Source organism: Agelaius phoeniceus, chromosome 4, assembly GCF_051311805.1.
Source record: "Agelaius phoeniceus isolate bAgePho1 chromosome 4, bAgePho1.hap1, whole genome shotgun sequence".
Classification (NCBI taxonomy): domain Eukaryota; kingdom Metazoa; phylum Chordata; class Aves; order Passeriformes; family Icteridae; genus Agelaius; species Agelaius phoeniceus.
The window spans coordinates 50,381,314-50,407,299 of NC_135268.1; the positions used below are offsets into that span (position 1 = coordinate 50,381,314).

A 25,986-nucleotide genomic window follows, 5' to 3' on the forward strand; every position below is an offset into this window, starting at 1 on the left:
CATGTAGGGACAGGCTGAATTAAACTTTGATTCAGAAGATTGTGTCTTTTCTTTGTAAAATAGGATCCATGTCAAAATGAATATTTTTCTTGTTATTCGTGAAAAATTTGCAAATTGACTGTAAAGGAAAAGTGACAATTTTTCACCTCCTACCCCTACTAGAGAAAATTATCTAAAGTACTGTTAGGATGAGAATTCTGCATAGAAATCATTAAAACCTCTATTTTTGCAGCTTATATTAAAAAATTTAAAAAAAGAAAATAAAGAAAAAATATAAAAAAAGTAAACACAGCAAAATAAAGAATTCTTTTTTAGCAGATCTCAGGTGGGTATGTAACCACTAATTCACATGACACTGAATCCAGTTCAAGAGCTAGAGCACCAAAAATGAAGCAAGTAATTTTCTTACAGAGAAGTTCTCACAGTTTGCAGAAATGCTAAACAATAATTGTTCCCCACTTTAAAGTAAGCTTTGAAAGACCAGACAAAAACCCAGAATACTTTAAATCCTAATGAAAGGCTTTCATGAATCAACTGTAAGATACCTCAGTGAAGCAAAACAACCCTACTGACATTGTTTTCACATGTAGTTGTTAATGAAACAAGCTCTGTGATAACCTTTCTTGAAGAAGGTCCCAAGATCCAGCACAAGTGTGGGAAAACTTAGAGTTGTCAAGAACAGGAGATTGCTGGGCAGTGCAAATCTGTCCTGTGCTGTGGGTGTTCTGTGCCCAAGTCCTGGCTGGCTTCTGCCCACAAGGGCAGCAAGAAGGATGAAAAGGGCTACAGACCTACAGTGGGGGAAAGAAAAAAAAAAGTGACAACCACAAGGCAAAGGAAGTAACATGTGCACAAAAACTGAATAGCAAAGTTTTGATTACTTCTGAGCAGCACACCCTTAACCACAGACTCTTGATGCAGATTTCCAAAGCTTTAGCCTTGCTAAGGTACATGAAGGGCTTTGTTCTGGCATCATTTCACTAGTGTATCTGTGGACTCACAGATTATTAATATTAAACACACCCCACATGTAGGATTGGCTTATTAGCTCCTGCTGTACTTACTCAGGCTTCTAATTATCAAGATCTGTGCTTAGTGTCTTTTCTGTTAGCTGGGAGGGTTGTGTCCCACAAGAGGTGATAAGAAACTTCTTTCTGTGCTTGATCTTCTCCACCAAGTTTTAAGTAGCTGTTTGTAATTTTTTTTTTGAAGCATGTTCTAGTGAAGTATCTGATATTCTGTGAAGAAAAGTCCAGAATAAACTTTTTACAGATACTGACTTTACTATCTTTGGGACTACATGCATACTTGTCCCAGCCCAGGTGTTAATCTGGTGGAAAATCTAGGGCATTCAGTTACACAGGTAATTAGCATTTTTTACTCAGCCATTGTGCTAATTCTAATGCCAAGCAAGCTGTATGTAGGGTGGTGGTGAAGCTTCTCAGTAACCTCTGGGTGTTTCCTTTCATGAATATCTCCTATTTAAGATAGAAAAAGATTCCACACAGTGGGAGAGACAGCCACTCCTGAAAACCCAGGGTGGGTCCCTTAGGCTGCAGTTGAGGAAAAGGGACATAAAAAAACGAAATGAAAAATGCTATCTACCAGACATGAAAAAAAACCCACAGTAAGTGCTTTAAATATTCCTTCTACAACTGGACCTTTCTAAGGTTCACATGTGACATCCAAAGTATCTCCCATCTTCCATGATTTCAAAGGTGACAACAGTCTCACATCATTACCAAAGGGACCGATTTCACCTAGAAATGGGCTCTGAGCTGCAAGGTGTCCCAAATGTAATTACTCTGCCCTATTTCACTGCCTGCAGAGGTTACATCCATCCCACACACCAGCAGGACAACAAGGGAGGGTGAGGAAGTAGTTTTGTTCCTTTGTCACTCATGGGAAGCTACACATGGATTTAGCAGCTCTCAGCAGCACAGCCCTTTTTAGGGGAGAATGGCCTTTCTTTGTCAGACTCTGAATAGATACCTAATGAGGGAAACCAGCATTTAGGCTTGGCAGCACCTAAGCTGGGAAATAAGTGGTTGAAGTTAAATATATTGAAGATCAAAACCTTTGTTAAATAAAAGCTTGTGATACACAATGAAAAGAGAAAAGTTTAAAAAAAAGAAGAGAGAGAGAAAGGGAAAGGAGAGAAATTAGAGCATTATGTAGTCTCTGTTAAGAGAAGTGATTTATTTTGTTTCTGCCTCTGCTTGTTTTTGACAGTGCTCAAGCTATATGTAGGTTACCAGGGTGTAATGGGTTTGTTTGGTCTGCTTATTTAAGTAGAACAAGCTTTTTGTCAGATAAAAATAAACCTATCCAAACAGTGTGGTCTAGTTGTTCATTTTACATTTTACCTTGAGCATTCTTTTATGTTTCTCTCTTGTGCACATTTATATCCTAGGCCTTACCAGGCATTTGTGTGGCCTTTATGTACTTGAAGATTTCTGTACTATTGGTAGAATTTTTTCAGTAATGATATTTAAAGGCATAGCTCTTTAGGGAAGGGCAGGCAAGCTCTAGCCAGTCTGCTGTCTCTCCAACCTCATTAAAATTATGACTAATACATAAAAGTAAGAATTCTGCTGTGTTTATGTTTAAAAAAACACACACATAAAAATGGGTCTGTTTTAAGGCTTATATATGCACATATAAGACACAACTTATATATTTGACACAACTTATATATTTGCCTTAATTGAGGCAAATCATATTTAGAAGACTACTTGGATCAACACTGAAGTCAAGGAAGCAGTTTGGACAGTGTGGGAAATCAGTACCTGGAAAATGCATGGAGAAGGGGAAAAAAGCCATGGAATCAATAAAGCTTACAAGCAATCAATTTGCTGCTAATGAGTAATCAAAGCTAAAGATCTTGATGAAAAAAAGATAATTCATATCTATATTAGGAGAACTGAGGTTTCTGAAAAGGAGTTTAAAATAATGATAAGGAAAAAAAAGCTAGAAACTTTTTAAAAAGACAGCATAGTCAGGATGTGGAAGGGCAAATGTATTTGCAAGGAGTCTGATTGGTTTTTTTCTTTAATGTTTCTATTTTCTCTTGTGGTAGTATTTTCTGCTTCTACTTGAAGCATCACAGAATGTTTTTGTCCATTAACAGCCAAAATAATAGATAGATAAGTAAATAATAAATAGATAAGTAAACCATGGGGAAAAAAAAAACCAAAAAAAGAAAAATAGCTGAATAGATTAGCAGGATGAGCAAACTAAATTAGTAATTTAATAAATATGAAAATAAATATCTGAGCAAGGTTTTAGTATTAGAAACCAAGAGCAGGCTTCAAAGAAATTAAGGACCTGGTACATACCCCTAATAAAAAAACAACTCCACATAAGCACTCATATGATGCAGCACTAAAAAGAGCTGGCAGTCACTTGATACTTAAATTAGCAATAGGTGTATGAGAAATGAATTTATTTTTAGCTATGCCAAGACTGACATTAATATTGTGAAACTGTGTATAGTTTAAATGTCTGCATAGTAAAAAGGTAGCTAGGAAATCTCTAGATGAAAGAAACATAAATGATTTAAAGGCTGGAGAAATTGCCTTGCAGTGAGAGTTGGAGAGCCCAATCTGTTCAGCCCAAGAAGATGGGCTTGAGAAGTGGCTTGATTACAGCTTGCAAGTGCCTTCACAGTAATAAATTATGTATTAAGAAGATATTTAATATGGGGGTCATAATAAGAACATATGGACAGAAAGTAATGCCAGACACTTCTGGCATGATACTTTTCCAGCAATGAAGATGATTAATCATTATAGGGGATCTTAAGGGAAATGGTGAATTTTTAATTGTTTCATGTCTTTGTATGAAGATTAAATGTCTCTCCTAGAGATATAAATTTGTTAAATGCAACCTGTTTGGTGTCAGGTAGGTGAAAGAAAATTATTCAAGATTTTGTAATGTCTATAAATCCTGAGATCTATACACTGGGACAAGACCTGTGCAATGTCTCTAAGGCACAGAGCTCTTTCTGTATTGTGAACATAACTGTTTTCTATCCTGAAACTATTAACCTACATGGAAGGATGTATTTGGCTATACTTAACCTTCTTTGGGGAAGTCCAAGAACACCCAGTGATGATAACAGTTCATAGGTAGCACCAACATAACATTTTGTGTTAGAGTGAAACCCCCTTTTTCATTTGTGCTTCTCTAACTCTCCCTGCTTATCATAACAGAACAAGTTCTGTAAGTTATTAAATCACAAACTTTCAGTTTGGAGTTTTAGTAAGCCTTGAACCTCAACAGATGGAGATAGACCATAAAAAAAATTAAATACCTTCATAGCTAGTTACATGAATTTTATGAAAAGTTAGGAATGCTCCCTTGTAACAGTCATTTTTACATGTGCACTTTTTGTGTGTGTGTGTTTCTGTTTCACAGTGGAGGCCTGCTCTAGGATTGCTGCAAAGACCAAGAACTATTCTCCCTCAGGACCTCAGGATACTGAAGATTAAGAAGTTAGTGCTATTCATTGGTGTTTTCAAGTCATCCCAAGTGGCAGTAGATAGTCTTGATTAATTGTGTGTTTATAATCAGTCTTCAAATGCTGATCTTCACATCATCAAATGCTGATCTTGTTACCATGGAATAAGGGTAATAAAATTCATTTCCTGCATGGATTCTGTGTTAATGGACAATGTTCTTTAAAACACTCCAGTGAGTTTCATGAGAAGTATCTGCACAGTATCTTTGGCAATGCACAAGCTTACACAGACAAGAAATGCTGCTGGTTGAACTCAATATAAGGTAACTGATACCAATAAAAACAATCAACCTACTTCAGAGCATCACTAGCAAAAATTCAAGTAGATGACTGGGAGAAAGGAAGGAGAAAACTAGAAGACTGTTTCTGACAATAAGAGGAAGAATATAAACCTTCTACTGTCATATTTTTTCTTTAATTGATGCAGTGTTCAACCCATTTCTATCCATGTGAAAGAGGTAGAATATCCAGAGCAGCTTGCAAAGGGCAGAGTGCCTCTCTGGGCAGTGGTTCTTCCCTGAACTCTGTGAAGAATTAAAAAATGTTCTACACATGGACTGGGCTGCAGTTTATCTGATTTTAGTTGAGATAAGGGGAAGAGCAGAGTCTGAGGAAGAAAAGTAAGCAGACTCATCTGGATGAGACGCTTAAGGCCCTGAAAATAGCGGTCATAAAGCTGTACAGCCAAAGAAAAAGTGTGTTTTGGAAATGGCTTGGAGAATGGGAGATGGAGTCAGGTATAAAGCTATGTGCTTCCCAGAAAAAGGGACAAGAAGTCCTGAGTGTGTAATTTTGAAAGAAAAACATTACAGTGCTCTGGAGATATGAAACATTGTGAATATACAGAACAGCCTCTTTTTAAAGGTTTGCTGGTATGAAATGCTGGTGCTATGGCTCAGTTAACTGAAAAAGACGACTTTTTATTTTTCCTTGCATGCACAAAACAAGAAAGTAGCTGCCTGGGGGAAAACCAGCACATTCCTAGTTCTGCCTGCTGCAAGCAAAGATTCAATGGCTAATTGGGCTTCCGAGGATGTGAAACACACCAGTGGGAAATTACACTATGACAATCATGCTGCAGGAACACAGCCAGCTCTGAAACATCTGTCTTTTCCCAAATTTCGCCAAAGCCAATTAAATTCCCTCATAACCAGCTGGTCCCAATGGGACCACACACTGACTCTGTCAATGCCTGCTGACCTTTTTGTGCTGGGGCAAGGCAGTTTTCATTTCCACCCCTCTCACACAACTTGCCCAGCAATATCAGCCCTGCCCACATGGAGTTCCTTCACTGAAGCGCCACTGCCCCCAGTGTAAGACCAAAGCTGTGCTCAAATTGTCCTCAGTCTTCCTTTGTGCTTTACTGTGTGATCCAGATAACTCACTGTGCACAGCCAAAACCACCTGGTTCTTCCTGTGTTGAGTTACAGTTGTTATATTGCTGTCAGTGTCCTCAAGAAAATGTTTGACAGGAAGCACTTCCCCAGTGCTCAGTGCCAGCAAGGCTTGATTTTAAAATCAGTCATTGGCACATGTGCCCTCCTACTCACAAAAACAAGGGCTGGACTGACTGACCAATCCCACCTAAACACCATTTTTCACTTCAAGTAATTTTCTGTGGCTTTTTTGTGGATTTCTGCTGGTTAAGGTCATTTGTCCTTTGACTGGTTGTCTTTTCAAAGGCATGTAAAAATCATTTGCAAAGGTGCTGCTGGTCATTTTATTTTCTAGCAGACAGCAAAATACTCAGTATAATGGCTCTGTTGTCTTTCTGCTCCCATGCATCAATCAATTAAGATCACACAGAGCAGAAAGTCTCATAGCATGGTAATATTCAATAAGGTCATAGTCTTACATTGATGAAGTTGTTAACAAAAATGCAAGTGAATTTAGTCTGGCAAGAGATGAAGCTGTTAAAGGCAAAATGTCCTCCAGTTCATCCCTTAGGATCAGCAGGTTTTCCACCCAACATATTTGCCTTACTCAGTGATGTTTCAGTGGGATTTACAGGAGCCCAGTTTGCCATACAGTACTTTTTGTCTTTGAAGGGCTGTGCCTGGTCAGTTTGGTGATGGAGGAGGGAAAAAAAGGAACATAAGTAACAATGCTGATTTGAAATTAGGAACAGAAACAAGTTTTTTCCTCCATATAGGAGAGCCTAAAGTCATTGTATGCCCCAATCTGAGTAATTACTATTAAAACATTTATCTGATATGAATTTATCTTCATTGCCAAATGAACACTGCAGTAGCAGGATTTGTTTTTACAGGGGGAAAATAAAAATTATATAAAAATTAAAAAAAATTATATAAAAATAAAAATAAAAATAATTAATATGTTATTACATACAAGCAAATTTTATTTTACCTTTTCATCTGTGGTTCATAATATCATAAGTGATCAATATTTCACATTTTCTCTGTTTACAATAATTATTTTTTATAGAGAGACAGTTCTACCTTGATAACTTCCTAGACAAACTCATCAACTTCTTTATAATTGACCACACCTTCCCAGAATACAGAAATACCCCATAAGGATAATGTTTTAGTTTGGTCCTGTTTTCAGAGCCAAGTCTGGAGGCAAAATAATCTGTGTCTTACCATGTCCTGATTGTCTTTTTTATTGGACTCTTAGAGACCAGAGAAAAATTATAAGCTCATATAAATATAACATTATTTGTAAATATTCTAGTTATTTATTGCATTTTCTCCAGTAAATATATTTAACATCAATTTTAAGGGATGATTCAGTGCCCTAAAGAGCATGCACTCTAAATATGAGAATGATGATGCATAGCAAAACATTAAAGGGAAGGCTTAAAGAGGCCCATAGGGTTGCTCATGGTGTAAATTTTTTTGTTTATATCTATATTCATACTTATAAATGCTATACCAATAGTGTATCTTATATATATATATATATGTATTTATCTATAATTAACATACTTATATATGCATATATTTACAGTTGTCCAAATACTATAGATTCACTCTTACATTTTCAAATCTGTTTACATCACCCAAATAATCATGAGCATTTAAAAATTTATTTTAGTGCATTTTTGCTAGCCTAAATGCAGTCATATTTTTATGGGTCAGAAGAGAAAACACCACAACAATTTAGTTGTTTGTTTCTCTGGTTTGGAAAAGCTTGACTCACTGAAGAAAACTATTTCTTTGAAGCAATCTCTTTTAAGCTATGGCTTAAAAACACTAGAGCAAAAGAAGTAGCTCCCTTTTGAGTTTGTTCATTATTTATCCCTTTAATCTCAGCCAAGGGTGCTGCCTCTCTTTCTGTGTAACTGCTTGTGAATGAAGGTCCTCAGCTACTGCTGATGCTCACCAGATTTCTCCTTGTCCAGTGGTAATGTTGTTTGGATTATCTCAGTGTAATGTATTTCTTGTGAAAAAGAGCAGCCCTTTTCCACAGGCAGCTAATTATTCTTGGGACAACATAAAACCACTGTTCCAGAGCTGGAGGCTTTGTCCTCCACTTTTAACCTTATGGTGTCCTGAAGCCTTTTGGGGACAACACATTCTCTGTCTTGTTCAAACAGAAATTGTTTCTCTTATATTATTGCTGTGCCTTTTTTCTTATGATTAATTTTCGAGCAAAGTGACACAAGCTTTCTGAGTAACAGAATAGGGAAGCAGGGAATTGTGCTGCCAGCAGAGAAAGCAGCAGGCAAGTAAACAGATCTTTCCCTCTTACATCATGGTACACAGATTTAGCCCTCAAGAAGCAAGAGCAGCTTTGGGAAAAGCAATGACAATTTTGCCATCACAATAAAAGAGAGTTTGAAGATAAGCTTACAGAGCTGAATTGCCTGGGACAGGAACAACTGGGACTGCAGAAAACACTCTTAAGCAACCAGCAAGTTCAGCCAGTTTCCTGCAGATTTTTTGATTTTGTGCATTTTTTTATTGTCAGAAAAGGCAAAAATATGACAAAAGTGTACTGTAACACTGTGTAAGAACATGTCCATGGTATCACTAGATGTCTCAGTGTGACCACAAATTTTGCCCAGCGTGTGAACAATATAGTCATTAAGAAGCTTTCTAACCATTTTAAATTGCTTCTGGTATCTGTAAAACTCCTGACAATAAAATGCTTTCAGGAAAGAAGTTCACTGATAATATACAACATTTCCCACATGGACATCTACCTACTCTGCTGGGTTCTCATTTACAGCAATATTAGGAAGAACATTTTCCTCTGCTGTCCTCCAGGTGCTGTTTTCATCAAACTTGTGGTAACACTGCTTTCTTGTAAATTGTTGGCAATATTTCTTCTAATCCCTGTGGTTCACTGCCAGCACTACAAGCTATGTATTTCTTACTTCCAGAAATGGCTGTCCTGATGTGAAAGTTCCTAGCACAAATCCTACAAAGGAGTTTTTGACTCTATCTCCACCTACACGCAGCTTTGTGCTTTCCAAGTGAGGAAAATCAAACATGAGGCACTCATAAGAAATGGCCCAGATTTAAAAGAGGCATTAATCTCCACCCTGCCAAAGACAGGTTCTTTCCTACCTTTTCTCCACCTTAATAATTGAGGACAGTAGTGAGGAAGTAAAGGGGAGCACTTCAGTTGTCTTACGTCCTCACTTTGGACCTTTCTGAAAGGTGCTCCAAGAAATCCTTCAAGAGGTGCTCAAGCTAAAGGCACTCAACAGCTCTGCCAATAAGCCTGGATTTGCCAAAAGACTAAAGACGTGAGAAAGGAAGGACAACTTTGAGCTTTTAGAATTTATTAGAGGGGGGGTTATTATTTTTCACTTTCTTCAAGCCTCTAAATTTATGTGATATATTCCAAATAATCATTCTAGTTCTGAAATGAAATCTTATCTTTTGTAATTAAGTTACACTCTCCTTTTTACTGTGAACAATCAAATTTATTGCCCTAATAGTAAATCCTGTCTATTTTTTTTTTGATTTTTCTTTTTTAGTTCAAGATGAGAAAAAGCAGACTTTGCTTGTAATACCTACTTATTTCACTATATTGGATTTAGCAAGAGACAAGTTACTCATTTTCATTCCCTGGTTCTTACTATGTTATCCCTAAGGATGGAAAACTAGCCAAATCCCCAATATTTTATGAAACATTATTTTTGGTTTCTAGGTTTGTAATAAATGTGTGCCAAAGCCGACAAGGTACCTTAAAAATTGAGACCAGTGTTAGTTTTGTTTTGTTTTTTTTTTTGACAGTCAATATTTTATTTTCCTTACACAGACATCATGACTTGCTGACATAATGGCCCCAATGTGTGTCGTATTGCAGAGTCTACATAGTTCCCCTGTGTCATATTTCAGATTGATATACTGGGTATGCAATGGGCAAGGGCCTGCTGTAAATTCAGGTGCTATGGCCATGTGAGACAAGAGGTGTGAAAGATTTAAGCAGAAAGTATTTTCTTCCAAGAAAATACACACAAATATTAGGGAACAAGTGATGCTATGATTATTTGCATAGCTTTGGCATCCAAGATATGGTACTGGATCAGCTGGAACCCTCTCAAAGGGGATTTATTCTACTGCAGCATTGAAATTCAGCCAGCTCATCCAGCTTGTGATCTCTTGTGATATATGATATGCACTTAAATCATGAGCTTAGAGCAGCTGAAATTAGAGAGAGCAACCCCCTAGATTAAGAGAGGTGGAACCAGCATCTACTTTTCATCAGGAACTTAAAATCCAAAGGAAATCATCATCACTACAAAACAGGAATGGTTTCACTGCTTGTTCAGTCCTGCTCATCATACTACTCATTTGCAACAATCTCCATCTTGCTTATGTATAGTTATATCATGTAGCATGATTAGAGACATGCAGTGACAACTTTTGGCTAATCATTCTTCCTCAAAGATATCTCTACTTTCCCTAGAATAACACTGCTGCCCCTTTGGTTGTAATGCCAATTACTTTAGGGTTGTTTTATAAGTCTTTCAACATTTTGTGAATTGTTGTGCTGTGCCAGAATATGTGTTGCATTTAATCCAGGAGATGTGATCTTTGCATGATTACTGTGTGCAGGCTGTCTTTTTCCAGCAATATTTTTCAGGATTCCATGACCTTTCCCCATGAAGTAAAAATAGACCAACAAATTACTACCTCCAGATCAAATAACTTTGAAGGCATCTAGGCAACATTTCTGCCCAGTCTCTCTTATCTACAGCTATTACTGTGTACAATCTTAAATCCTTTCTTTCCCTAAAGAACTCAGTGCTGCTGAAAAGCTATTCTAAAACTGCATGTCCAAGTTCAGTTGCTGTACATCTCCTACAGTAATACAAAGTTTGCAGCAGAAGGTACAGTGCTAAAAAATCTAAACTTGCTAGAAACTCAATAAAAGGCTGCATGGCATAACTTAAAGAAACTACAGTATCATGTATCATATTTTTTTCCCATTAAAAGTTTCATAGTCTCACTGTCTCTTCCGGTTTGCCTAACAGACTATTACTAGTTTAGGGTACTCTACTCAGTCCTTTCCTCCCCAGAAACAAAAACATTATGCATAAATTAAGTTATATTAAGGAGAAGGGACATGGCTTCTGGTGTAGCTATTATGAGTTTCTTTGTACTGGATGGTGATTTGTTCCAATATCATAGGACAGAAAGACAAAACTAACCAAACAGCAACACCATAATTTCACAGCAGGAACATTCACAGTTAATATTAGAATGCAACTCAACTTAATTGGTTTTTTATTACAAGAAACGAGACCGCTGTGTCACCAAATATGTGACTTTTTAGTGCAGTTGCACGTCAAAGCTACTTAAATGCCATTTTGGAGAATGCTCTTAGTTTCAATGAGCATTTAACATGATCACTGACTCTCAACTGAGGCAGCAATTTCCATTTGTTATAAGTTTGTGATAAATTTAATCAGGTTAATTTTCCCTGTTATTAAAAAAATGAATTCATTCTAATGGGAAGAAAAAAAAAAAAATAGTCCCATTTACACAAGGAGACTATGATGCCAGTAGTGCTTTGCACCAAAGGCACCTTTTCACTATTCAAACCATTAGGAATTTAACTGTTACGTGACTTTGATACAGGACACAAAAGTTTTGCTTCTTTAATTATCTTAGGTGGATTACTGACACTGTAGAAATTAGAAACAAATCAAGGATACCTAAAGGAAACTGGTCAAGAAGTCAATGCCAAAGCCAGCTTTCACTGTGTACTTCAAAGGGACACTTCCAGAGTAGCAAGATTGACTTGGATTGTCTCATAGCTGCCTTTCAGAACAAAACCCAAAAAATTAGGCAAGATCTCATCATTTCATATAATTCCCAATCCAAGGAGTAATGAGTCTGAAAGCTATCCTTCCCCAGCATGGACCAGAATGGCACTTCTTTGTATTTTCTCTCAAAAAGGGCAAATCCAGGTCTCTGTGAAAGACAAAAGGTTCTTTGGCACAAAAGTAAGAAAATTAGTGAAGAATATCCATAATAGAAAGAAAACCCAAGAAGCTAGCAGACACAGTAAAATGTTACAGAGAGCCTTCCAGAACTTTAGAGAGGAAGGTGTGAGGTCAGTGGAAGACACTGTTAGGTTGTGCCATTGAGAACATAGTGAGAGAGAAAGCATTCAATCTCTTATTGAAATGAGATACATAAAGGCAAGAGAAAAGAAAGGTTGTGAAGAATCTTATGCTGAAAGCCTGGAAAACTACCAGATAAATGTATGGAAAATACTTGTAATGACATGATTTTTATTACTATTAAATGACATGAACTTATGCATTTGTGAGGGGAATTTTATTTGTGGTTATTTTAAAGATATATGAAAGAAAAATCTGAATACACACCTTATGTTTGTTCAGGGCAAGCTTTTTTTTTTTCATTTTACTTAACAGGCTAAGTTTCAGAAATTAGGAGCAGAGGTTTTCTTTCTTTAGGTTTTCTTTCTATTATCTGGTATAATGTCTTTAATCTGTAAGAACTGGCATTTAAGAATTTCTAGGTGGAATGTTATTGGAGAGCACTAGAGGTACATGGCTGAACGTGGGACCTTGTGAGAAGGATTGTCCTACAGTGTCCATGAATGCATGTGCTCCAGGATAAATCACTCTGACTGTTCTTGTAGCATATTAAGTACTACTAGACATCTTTTACTTAGTAAGTATAAACACTGCTACTGATTAAATATATATTTTGTATAGATAAAAATGCTCCTCTGCACATTTCTTTCTGAAATGAAGTGGTTACTGAGAAAAGAGAACTGGAAATATACAAGCTCTGATTCTAAACAGAATACTTCAGACTGCATTTCATTTCCTTTTTATTTTCAGGTGTGAAGGTGTTTCTAATTTGAAGCTCTTTTATGAGCTGTAGGTCTATACACATTTACTAGCAGGAATTGCTAAGCTTAAAATAGATGGTATAAAGTAAAGTGCTAAAAGAAGGTACTTCAAAACTGTAACAGAAAATCAGGGTAATCATGTTTGGATTGGGTAACATGACAGGTAGTTGAGTTTATTTTCTGAAACACAGAAACCTCACCTAAGGTCTATCATGTGTTCCTAGTTATGGCACAGATTTTGTCCAATTCACAGAGGGACATGAGGAGAGGTGCCAATATGTGCTACAGCATCCAAAATTCACTCACAGTGGGCTGCACAAGGCATGGCTGCATGTAGGGCATGACACAATACCCAAAATCTCTGCTGAAGTGCTGCAGTTCTCCCCAGGTCTCACACAGGACTAAAAGTGCTAATGAGAATGTGAACCAGTCTGCTCCAGTAGAGTCTGGAGAACACATAAGGATTGTGCCAGGAACAGGTTCTTCTACTTCTGAGAATTTTGCAGTAAAAATGAGAAGGGCATGTGGCATTGTGAGAGTAGCAAAACAAATTCCTGAGTACAATGACTCAAATATTCAAGTTATTTTCTTCAGAAACAAAGGAATAAAAATGGGGCTTTACTTTTATAAGTTTTGGTTTTAACTATGTGAGGGCTTAGTCCATAGCTGATGTCACTTGTGGTAAATATAATGGTTTCAGTTATTCATAATCTTCCTTCAAATGTAAGCAAACATTATGAGCAGATTACACATATAACAGGTTCTAGGACAAAAATGCAGGAGAGTAGGAAGTTAAAATGTAGTTAGTTAATAATTCTTTATTTGGTTGATTTCATTTAATAGCAAAATGCATAAACTGTTTCATCCCTGAAGGGTGGTAGATATTTTCTTTCAACTAGATAAAGTATCCAGCTAATGTATGTGTCATCATTAAGTTCCTTCTCTTGCAATCAAGGTGAGAACTGTCCTTCATGGATAAGATGCATTTTCTAGTATTTGGTCAATAGAAAAAGCACAGAAAAACTCCCATATTTCTGTGTGAAATGGCAAAATATTGGCAGTCAGTTTCAATTGCAACTTACAGGAGAAAAAAAATTCTCAGAAGTGCAATGCTCAAAATTGAAAAATTTTCCAAAAAACTGTGACAGCCATTCATTATTATGAAAGGTAAATTTTTGCTCCTGTAGACATAGTCTGATACTTTTGCACTATCACAAAAAAAACCACTCAGAATATAATGGCTGAAGATATTAATAGTTATTTCATGTCATAGAACCAAATACTGATAAAGATAAAATATTACCATACTTCCTACTAGCATGCCACGGTGGACATCTATCCCTAATAAACAATGATGACATGGAGAACCTGCTACTTCATGTTAAGAACAAATTTGTGACAAAAGGATAATTTTTTAATGTACTTTGCAACATAAATTTATTTTATACACACTTAGATTTTTAAATTTAAAACAGATTTATATCTATGTTTAAGACTTAATTATTTCAAAGTATCTTATAACATCAATAGAGGAAGGAAAGAAGAAAAGTTAGAGACAGGTTCTCAGTTATAAAGCTTTTGGAAAAACTTTATAGTTAAGAAAGATAAATACTTCAAAGAAATTTTTTTTTAAGTGTAGAAGACTTACTGTATTTCAGTTTCTGCCTGATAGCATCTACATTAATCTGGGCATCAATAAAAATTGTTTTTATCTGGAGATTTAGATTCTGTGCCTCTGAGGTAAGCTAGGATATTAAAACAGGTATGTTAAATCTGATTTATTATTCAGAATTGTTGTGCTGGTCTTCTCTGCTTATTGAATACTTTCAGATTCACAGCCAAATAATCCTTTATCAGTTTGTAATTATTACTTTCATTGTCAATATGAAATGGCACATTAGGAAAAAAATGCTTCGGAGATCTAGTATAACTTGAAAAATACAAATCTCAGGTTAAGCTGATGCTTTGGCTTTCTGCTGTTCCTCTGTAGGTGTATTGGATGAGGACAGCTGGTTACAGTCAGTTAATAGCCCCCCTGAGGTGGCACTCAGGAGATCTGAAGGACAAAGGTGACACCAGCCAAGGATTTAGGAGAGAAGGGTGGGAAAAATGACCTCGATTAAGCAGGACAGATAAACAGTTTGAGGGAGAGGGGATGCAGCAAGTGACCTGGGATGAAATTCTAAAACCAAATTATGGCATAGCAAGGTGTTGTGGGCCATAATTCACAGTACAGCAAAGACAGAAGATAGAAAACGTCCAAGAGCGGACAAGAGGATTTGTGAGTAGGCCCTGAGGCTATAAATCATACTGTAAGCAGATATACCAAGTTGTCTGAAGGTAAGCATAAAGTGTGGCATGACAAATTTGGCATTATTGAACATTAGATGCACTGCAAGAAGTATAAGCTGCAATAGGAAAGACTTATTGCCATCACAGACCTGATAAAGGAGTGGAGAAAAAATGTGGAAAAATATTCCAGGGTTTTCAAACCATATTGCTCATGAAGTATGTCTTACAAGATGAGATTTGGTGCCTATTAAGAAAGGAGATGGTTTAATTGTTAACTTTTCTTTGGTACAGGATGTGCCCATTTAGTTAAGAACACGAGAAGAGACTGGAAAATTTAGGATCATTATGTTCCAAACTAGTAAAAGAACATGGGATGAGGGAAAAGGCAGCACAGCACCACCTGTCTCAGAGCACTGTGTGCACTGTTGGGGATATCACAAGAGTACATCAAGTAGCAAGGAGCCCCACTGGGAAACTCTGCATCCCACAGAAAACACATTAATGCATCTCTCTAAAATACTGAGGAAGAGGGTTACAGACTAAACTTTCTGATAGGTTTGTCTGCTCATCTTGCTTTGGTTATTCAGGCATATTCTGATTGAGAGCCTAAGTGATGGAGAGAATAATAACAATAATACTATTTTACTCTTGTTTAAAAATATGGTCCTGATGCTTGATAATGTTCTAGTAAATTTTACTCGGTGATTATGTTGGAAAGGAAAACTTACAAGCATCAGCTATCACCATCAAGCTGTAATGAGAGGCAGAATGATTTTCTTATAATGTTAAAAGCAATGATTGCAATATCACAAATATAAGAGTAACAATGATGACTGTTTATTATCTTGGTGCTTATACTTCAAAAAACAATTTTTTACCACATGCCTTAATTTTGAGGCTGAAGTATTGATCTGAAGTTCACTCTGTCTGGCTGGGTCCCTGAGGCAGTATAAAGCATTCATTGCCTCTGCAGCTCTATTGATGCACAAGGATTAAATATCTCATCCCACAGGTTTGGAGGATTTCTGCTGGATTACAGCATTCCTGTCCTACTGTGTCCTAGTCCCAAATGCAATATGAGGAAAGCTATTTTGCAAATGAAGCTGGAGGGCAAGACAGTGTCGGGATATTCTTCAAAGTCTCAGATATTGGCTCAAATCAGGGGCAGAGTTCCAAAATAATAGTATAATATTGGTACTGGGAGTTAGCTCAGAGAGGATTCACATTTAGATAAGGTTTTGTGTATTTGTCATCCTCATTCATTTATAATTTACCTGACTTGAAATCAAAGAGAATTTTGTCCATATCTGACAGACAAAAAAGCACCCACTAGATTAAATATTTATAAAGTAAAATAGCCACTTCTAAGTGGTAAGTTGATGAGTGTTCACATTTATATGGTGATGCTTGATGAATTTTTATTGATCAGTATTTGCCTACTTGGAATAGATCACAATCATGAAAATAGGAACTTGTAGTCAACTCACTGGTCATATAACTGTTGCTTGTTTTGTGTTGTCACAACAGGCTTTTTCTCCAGCTCAAAATATAAATGTCAGCTGCCAAAGGACATAACCCTGCAGCATATTTCTTTCAGGCCACTAAAATAAAATTATTTTTCTTGAAATCAACTTCTGATTGTTGGGACAGAGAGGAGTCTTTTAAATAAACCTTTGTTTGCAACAATTTTTTTTTCCATCAGTAGCAAAAATATGAGACCTCAGAGAGAAAAGAGCAGTATGTGTCTTATTGCAGTGTGGATTTTCTTGAATGGAAAACTTATTCGCTTTCATAAACCTTTTAACTCATTTAAAACCAATTTTTCAAAGTAGAGCTGATAAACTAGAAGAAGCTTAAACTGCAAGTGCTTTTTCACAGTCATTTTCTTCTAAAGCAATTATTTCCTGATTCGCTATCCCTAAGCAAATTAATGCTAGAAGAAGGAAATTGGATTAAACAAAGATTTTGTTCTAATAATTTTTACTTTTCAAATTATTGTTGGATTACAATGTCCTTTACTATCATCTCTAAATTATTTAAAGTAAGCTAAGCAATCTTAATTCTCCTTACTAAATTATTTAGGGCATAAATATTTCCCATTGAATACTTTGGTGGTCAAATAATATATCTCAAGCTAAGAGAATAAAATTCATTTTAATGCAATTATACAATTGCAATAGCTTGGAACAATACCTGAAGTGTCTTCCATTAGGTATTCACTCATGAAAATTGTGGCACTCATGTCAGTAAGAGTCATTCCTTATTTTCATTTATAGAACTCCAAAATTCTTAAGGAATTCTTGTTACTTTTTTCACAGGACACTAAAGTCAAAAGCAGAAACCTTCCTTACAATGCATGTTTACTGACAGGTGAATTAATTTGTCTTATTTCAAAACCTATCAGATCTTTTTCATTCATTATTATGTATTCACAGGTATAGGAGAAATAAACCACAGAGTGAGTGAACATCTTGGAGGGCTTCAAGACACCATATTCTTACTTTTAAAGAGGAATTTATACTATACAGAATAAGTTAATACAGTGCAGCATTAATTACATGATTCTATATTTCATAGCACTTCACTTGTAAAGGGAAGATAGGCTAGACCCAGCTGACCACGAATTTAAATCAGTAGGACCCAGGAATTTAAATCAGTAGGACTTGGTTCTCATTGATTTGACAGGACCATGTCTGAGGTCAGAAAACTTCAGAATTAAGTGTGGAGGTCAGTAAGATCTATGCCTGATGTAGTTTTTAGCTTTAAATAAAAGGCTAAGCATGTTTTTGCAGCTCTGCCTGCAGAAACTCCCACCATTACAAATTTATATAAAATATTTTATTACAGTAGGCTGTTCACACATAAGACAGTCTGTCTGATTTATGGATTTTTAGAAAGAATATACCATGGAAACAAAGTTTAAATAGAAAGCAACTCCCAGATGCACTATCTCATATTGAAAATGCCCAGATTTTTCCCCCACAAAATTAATGTCCATTGGTATATTAAAAGAGCAAACTACTCCCCAACAGAAAAAAAAAAACCCAAGTATGCGTATTTAAGAGTACAATATTAAATAAAATTCACAGTCCCTACTCCTTTAGTGCAAGTGAGAAGAAAATGGCTCTGAAACAACCCATTACAAAGAAAAAACACAGGAAGAGGATGAACACCCTGTTTTATGTGGTCCTCACTATTTAGAGTAGGAAAATTTCTTACCCTCTGCTCTGTCACAATATATGTCACAGTCAAGACAGCCACAATACACAGAGTCTCACCATACAATGTCATAAAGCTCTGACTCAGACAGAGCAACACCACACCACAGCAGAAGGCTTCAAGCATCTGTCCTTCTTCAGCCTAACCTTTTATCCCCCTCATGTTCACACATTGCACTGTGTGCCCTCTGCTCCCTTTGGTGGTTGGTCAGTAACCTCAGCACTCCAGGGCTCATTGCTGTCAATGCTGCTCACCTGCTCCTCACAGCTGTACCCACTGGGGATGAGGCTCAGCCACAGCCCCACTCCCAAGTACCACAAACTGTGCACCTACACTGCTCCTGTGACAGCAAATTTCTCAAGGGAGTTAAAAAACAGTTTTATGCTCTAATATGTAGTCCACTGGAAAGAGTGCTGCAAGCTGAAGACTCCAAACCATTCTTTTTCTTGAGCTCATGAAGACTTCTGCAAAGAAACAGCCGAAGGATTATCTTGCTCTCTGATAACAGCTCTCATATAGGCCAATATGCTGAGCTGTCAGGCAGAGAACATTTACTTGGATCCATACTTCAGCCTTGCCATGAGGGCTAGAAACAAGACAAGCAGAGCTTGATGCGTTTAGAAATAGAAAATTTCCTATACAAAGATGCAGTTGGATGAGTCCTATTTGTTAGAGCAGAGGAGATGTTTGCTAACTCCTTGGAAATAAAGATGTACTACTGGTGTAAATCAGAACAGACCTGCATACCTCATTTTTTTATTTCAGACTGACTTAAAAGCTATATTGCTAGCTGCCTGATGTATCTGCTATACTAGAAACCATCATATCTCTCAACTGGCTCCTGGGCTTGCCTTTGTAATGCTGTCATTCTGCCACTCTTAGTGTTTCTAGGATGGCTGGGGAGAGCTGAGAAGCCAGACCCAAAACCCTAGCAGAGATTGTAAACAATACAGTAAAATATCTACTTTAAAAAAAAAAAAAAGTTTTGTTTTTCACGGAGGCTGTTACAAGAAAAATACAGCTGGAGAGAAAAAGCTAGCAATTCAGTTGATGAGAGAGAAGAGAAAAAATCCTTTTCTAGTACACTGACAAACATTCAGTGCCTGAAGAATACTATGTTTGTTAGCATTAGGTGTCCTGTGTCTCCCATAAAGATCCTTGGGGGGGAAAAAAAGATTCTTCAAAACTTGACTTTTTGCTTTCATAATTTTTCCTTCTAAAAAGAAAACTAAGGAGGTTTTGCCTTATCTTTGCTCACTGGCATTAGGTGCCTCTGAAGGGTTAGAGCCTTGGCTAGGAGTGTCCCTCTAGATTTCTTTTACAGGCCCTGGAGATGAATCAGGAAAGAAGTGGGATTTAGTGGAATTTAGTTTCATTCTGAAGGGAAGTAATTTCTGATTGCCTGAATGTCAAGAAAATCAGCTTCAAACCCTTCTTCCAGGTTGATGAAGAAATTTTGTTTTCAGTGGAACTGAAAATGTTTAACATACTTTGTCAAGGCATAGCAATTTGGTCATATGTGGATGAATAGTGATATGAACCATCTCATCAGGCAATAGGTCCTCTCAGGGGTGAAGGCTGTGGGATTACAGTACCACAGATGCACTGGCATTTTCTTCACTAGTAATTTCCCTCAAGGATGGATTTGAGTATGCCATCTTGAGTTTGATATTCACTACTGAGAGTGTTCTCACTCTCTAGATCCATAGCAAGTTAAAAACTAAAAAAGTTTGTTTTCATGCATCAGAAATGATGACTTTCTAATCATCAGTATTCTGCTTTTTGCTGCCTTTCATTCTGTATCATACCTGTCTGGACTGCAATATTAGCCAGAAATAGAAGGCGCACAACTATTAAATAAAAGAAAGGTAATGTATTTTCTTTCTTCTCTTCCTACCCATGCTGTAAAAAAGTAAGCACATCTGCAATTCAGAATTTTATAGCTGGGATGCTGCTAAGAATTATGGATGGCCTTTGTATAAAATTTAATCTCTCTCATGTTATGCTGAAGACCCAGATGCTCCCTCTGAGCCTTAAGGTAGAATCTGTAGGAGCAGTAGGATCGTACCAGCACTTTCAAGCCTGCACATTCAACATGCAATAGAATATGTATAAGTCCCTTAGATTCAAATGTTGAAAGAGATAAGTAAGCTCAAGTTTTCCAACTCTTCAGCACCAACTACCACCTCTAGACACAGAAAGGGGAAGAGAGGTGGAGGAAAGATGGTTGTCTAATGATTCAGTAAGGAAAATAAGGTATCAGAAAAACAAAGGTTTTCAGAGCGTTTTGTTTTTGCAAACCATGTTCTGTGCAGCTGTGGCTGTCCTGGTTTATACCACAGCTGTGCTGTGCCCAAAATACTGGAAGAATACCTGAGCTTTTCATCACAGGGAAATTAAGGATGGTTATATGGGAAAGAGGGAAGGGAAATGGGGTACCCAACCAGAGTAAACAACATCTGTAAAGCAAACTGCATCTACCTAAACCCCAGTCAGCACAACTTTACAAAGAATGAGGAAAGATACATAAATTACATGGCTCAACACTTGCTAATGCAGCTTGGGCAGGGTGAAATGACTACCAGGAAAGCCTTTTCTAGCCAACACGAATCTCAGCAAGGGGGTTTCCACTACCTTCCTACTCCTTGTGCCAGTACAGACTGGCAGCAGGAACATGAGGCAGATGTGCAATGTCAGAATGAGCAGTTGGTGAATGCTGCGAAAGTTATCCTGTTAAAAAGTATTCTGTGGAAGTGCATGAATGGTAATGCACTTCCAAACTGGAATGTATTCAGTGTGGAGAGCCCACAGTCCATTGAGACTAATAGCTGTTTAATTCTCTTGTGCTTGTGTTGGGGAAACCCACTAAAATTGGCAAAGCTATTTACAGTACTGGAGTTGTCTGGCCATAGACCTGGGCCTTCCTGGGGAACAGATGCCCTGAAACAATCATGTCAGGCTAGTCATTGAACCTCAACAATTACTAAGCTAAAAAAACTGAAATCTCATCCTCTATTACTTTATATGCAATTTATAAAGCTGTCAGGTGTTCTCACTGAATCATGATAAGATCTACTGTGACATACAGAATCATAAAGCTCTGAGATACTACCATGGTTATGAACATCTACCTTATTAAATGTTTATGTAACTTTGTCCAACAACAATAATTTTGTAACACAGAGAAAGCAGTACTAAAAGAGAAAGTTGATTAATGGGACTTTCAAGAAATGTTTCTATTCTTCTGTTGCCACATAGAATTCAGGACTGAATTCAGCCCTAATGAATTTCCAGGGAAGTGCTGTGTGGAACAATCTTGGGCAAGTCCACATTACAAAATCTTTATTCTCACTGAATTTGAAAAAAGCACTGCTCAATGATCTGAAGTTTGAGCTTCATTTTGCTGTAATTTTGAGGGCAGTACTCAAAAACACGTATGACTGCTGATGATTCCATATACAATAAGAAAGAATTTGTGTATGTGATCAGTTTTCCAGATTACAAATCTCTCTATAAGGAAACTAGAAAGATGCATTTTAGAGTTCATGATATGGTCGACAATCAAAGATTAAAAAGCTCAAACGCTCAAAACAGAAGTATACAACAAATGGATTTTTATTGACTGTTTTGGATAAATGGATTAATTAAAAAAAAAAAATTGTATTACAAACTGGTGCAGTACCATAAAATTTGTTACATGTGGAGGTGCCATTTTTAGCCTGCACAGCTCCTGCAGCGCTGGAGCCCGTTCTCGTTGCAGGCAGTGCACTTGAGGGCTTTGAAGGAGTCCGTAAAGCAGTTCCGGAGCACGGACATCTTGCTCCCATGGCACGCTGAGCACGGCAGGAAACCAAAGCCCCCGCAAGAGAGGCACTCCTGGGGAAGCTGCACTCTCTGCTCAAAGAATGAAAGAAAGACAAACATGGTTACCTCATCAACCACCATAAGGTCTAGGACAAAGAGGACTCCAGGCCAGCTGAAAACACACATCCTGGTTCCCATTTTGGGCAAGACCCACCCCCCCATCCCATGGCACCACCATGGAAGAGCAGTAAGTCTGCCTTTTCCTTTGGCCAGATCCACATGCAATGTCAGAGAGACTCACTGCAGGTTCATTGGTCACTTAATACCTCCCTAGCCTGCATTCACACTTGCCAAAACAGCAAGCTAAAGGATAGCTTGCATGCATTACTTGGATGTTGTTTAGGTCTAGATTAAATCTAGGAAGTATTGAGATGATTGAATCCAAACTCCAGGCAGTTTATGCTGATGTTATATTTTCTGTGCTGTACATTAAGATATATATTATGACTTTCAGCATTTGCATGCTCATGCTGAACATATTATACCTACTACAGTTAAAGCTGATGATATCAAAAAGCCATTCATAGCTTCTGACAAGTGGTACTCAAGGAAATAAGTGGTCTTCTCAAATTTATGGGTGTAGAATGCTGAAGCTTTAAGAGTAAAGAAGAAAGATCATCAATGTCCAACAGTTATACCCAGAGAAAATTGCTTCAAGGAAGGCTCGAGGCCTCTCCATTGTCCCAGTTCCCAAGTAAAGCAATAAATTTACTCTATTTTCTTATTGGATTAAAGACAGCAGTGCATAGAAGAAGAGATTTCAAAGACACTTTTAAGTTTCACTTACTCAAAATTTGGCTAGTTTATTTAACAATTTCCTTAAAGTTCAAATCAGAGAAAGGAAAGGTATGCCACTTTGGGTACTTACCACCACCTGCTTTAGCATTGCACTGCTGAGTAAGGACTTTGCAGGTTTGTTCACAAATATAGAACAAAAATCCATAAAATTCCTGCTACTGTCAGTCTGAGAAATTATGTATCACTACAAATTAGTGACAAATTATTACCAGAGTACAGTAAAATACCCACAAAAAATGTAGTACCTGGAGCACCATCAAGAAAAATGAAAATATTTCTGCAAATCCATTAATAACAGCATTCACCTATTGAAAACAGATGAACATGCAAACAAGGCATTTTTTTTCTTTTTGTTCTGTAGCTCATAAACTTGCTGTTCTTCACAAGGCAAACAGCTCCTATGACTATCAGCTCTTCCCTTCCAGGGACAACAATTGGAAATATTTAATGTAAAATTAATATTCTTTTTATCTCAGGTGTGCTCCCATATTTTGTAATTTTTGTTGATTGTTTACTTTATTGAACATTATTGCAAATAATCTCGAAGTCTTAAGACAACAATATTTTTAATCTTTACATTCATTATTGCTTGTTGGGCTTGGAAATATACAGATACCTTTGGATGTAGTTAAGAGGGCTAACAAAGGTTACAAAAACAAAGCAAAATTGCTTTAGCTCGTTTTCTGGAGCAATGGCCATTTCCTCCTTGAACAGATGGCAATTTTTGGAATCACTTTTGGCATCTCCAGCAATGAAGAAAACAGGCTGCCCCTTACAATTGTAGTAAACCCATTTTTGAGGAAAAAATTAAATGAGAGGGAAAAAAACCCAAACCAACCAAACACACCCAAAAAAACCACCAGAAGGCAGTGAAGCAGTGATTGTATTAAGTGAGAAGTTATCAGTTTTCTGTAGTCTGACATTGTTTGTCCTATATATGTACTTTTATGACCCAAGATTAGGACACATATTTAGCTTGAGAATAACGTTTTAGGGCCTCCACCCCTGAACAGGGTGTAAAAAAGAGTAAAACAAAAAAAGCATTTGGGTTCATCAGTTTATTGTAGAAGAGAAGGAAACAGTAAAAAAGAAAACCTACTTGATTACAAATAGTAAATGTATATTCCCTATATTTATTTGCAGAAATACAATTACCTCAATTTTGGTTAAGAGATCCTGCAGTTCCCCAGATTCATTCATTAGTAAAATTTTCTCAGCACCCTATTAGGAAAAGAAGATGAAAAATGTCAGGCATTTTACCATGCAAAAACCAGAGATGATTAGAAGATTTGGACTTGCAACTTTAAACAGGCTGAGGACAAATTTGACTCACATTAATTATATTGCAATTAGGTCAACCTTAGTAAAGTTAGAAGGAGAGGAGAATCTAATCACAGGTCTGATAGTAATGCCTAAAGTTCGTCAGCAATGTGAAGTATCATATTCCCTTTTCTGTAAAAGGTGACCCAGCTTGCAAATTCTGACTATCTTCCCCTTATTTTACAGGGTATGTTTCCAGACAGAATAAAAAATATTTCTAGTTATTATGTCAAAAAATTACAATTTTATAAATATACAACACATCAGAGAATGCAGCAAAATGAGAAGAGGAGATTGTATTTCAAATATTCTGGCAGTTGAGCATTGAATGAAGAGATAATGTACCTAATGTATAACAAAAGGAGAAAAAGACTAATGAAAAAACTCTAACAACATTAAAGTCAGACACAACAGTATGTAATAATTTAGTCTGACTGCATTAGGCCTCTTAGGTTTCTGTGTCCTGAGATAAAGCTCTACTGAAGTACTGGGGATTTTTTCCTCCTGAAAGTAAATGCTAAGAGATCTGCAGACAAAATTCAAGTGTTAGGGAGGATATGGAACTCTTGTTCCTTTCTCTTCTAATTAGAGCACTACATTTGAACATCTATACTTCACTTAAGGAATGAATTTCATTGAATATTAAATATTGTGAAATACTTGCAGACACTTTTAACCAGAAACCAACAAAAGTTGAGGAAACTGAGGAACAGGCCTTACTTACTGTGGGGGCAATTGGCCACATCTTCACCCATGGTGAGTTCATGCCATTGTGCTGCCCCAGTTCGCTCGTCCCTGCATTTCCAAATTGTTAAATTTTGTCTTTGAGTTTGCTTCCAGCCTTAACTAAAGGCTGTGTTGGGACACTGGCACAGGGCTGAGGTGCAGTGGGATGCTGGCACGTATCTCAGATGTGCCATTAGTTTAAGCTGCCCATGGTCAGCCCCAGCTCCTCACCAGCACCTCTCCCAGTTTCTGGGAGGTACAGGAAAAGCTGCTCGTGAGCACAGGGAATATATGTGTGACTCTAAAGTACCTCCAAGTGTCCAGCCATTCACAGTACCTTGCTGGGGACTACTGAGGCTACAAGTGTGTAGCCCAAAAGCCAACTAAAGGCAACCAAACCTTTCAAAGCTCTTTTTATGACACCCTACTAAGGTTATTTTACCTATAGAAAGTCTTTTTGCTTAGGTTTGTGAAAAAACAGCGCACTTTTGACTCTGTGTTTGATGATTTTAGTTAAAAAGGAAAATGTTAATATTTTAGTGGATGTGGAAAGCCACTTTTTCAGTGGACAGTACTCTTAGTTATACTTTCAAGAGAGATATTTAAAAAAAAGTATCAGACAAGGTAATTAGCTGTAGTTAATTAGTCACAGAAGATGAGAGGGGTCTCATGAGCCAGACTGATTGTGCTGACTTTTCTACTGAAATCCATTGCAGATCATGGGCAGTGAGTGCACCAGCTCCAACATGTGCATGAGGCTGTCTGTGTCCCCAGCAGAGCAGGTTTAGCAGTCTGTTGGCCCCTTTCATGCTTTTTCTCTCATCTTTGCTTTCACACAGAGGAGCAGGCAATGGGAGCAATTGGCACAACATGGCCAAGGCAGCCCATGGAGTATTAGCTTAGGGTTTGAATACACTGCAGTAGCTTAAGACAAA

At 37.2% G+C, this 25,986-nt stretch overlaps 1 protein-coding gene across 1 annotated transcript in view; it reads right to left on the reverse strand.

The window, feature by feature from the left end:
* Window positions 1-22,057: 22,057 nt before the first annotated feature.
* The window catches only part of GRXCR1 (glutaredoxin and cysteine rich domain containing 1), a 38,530-nt gene continuing 34,601 nt past the window's right edge, over window positions 22,058-25,986 (reverse strand). The window contains exons 4-5 of the mRNA XM_077176596.1: window positions 24,161-24,226; window positions 22,058-22,237 (exon numbers count right to left, since the gene is read on the reverse strand). Of these exons, the coding sequence (XP_077032711.1) occupies window positions 22,058-22,237; window positions 24,161-24,226 (246 nt within the window). The remainder of the gene's footprint in view (window positions 22,238-24,160; window positions 24,227-25,986) is intronic.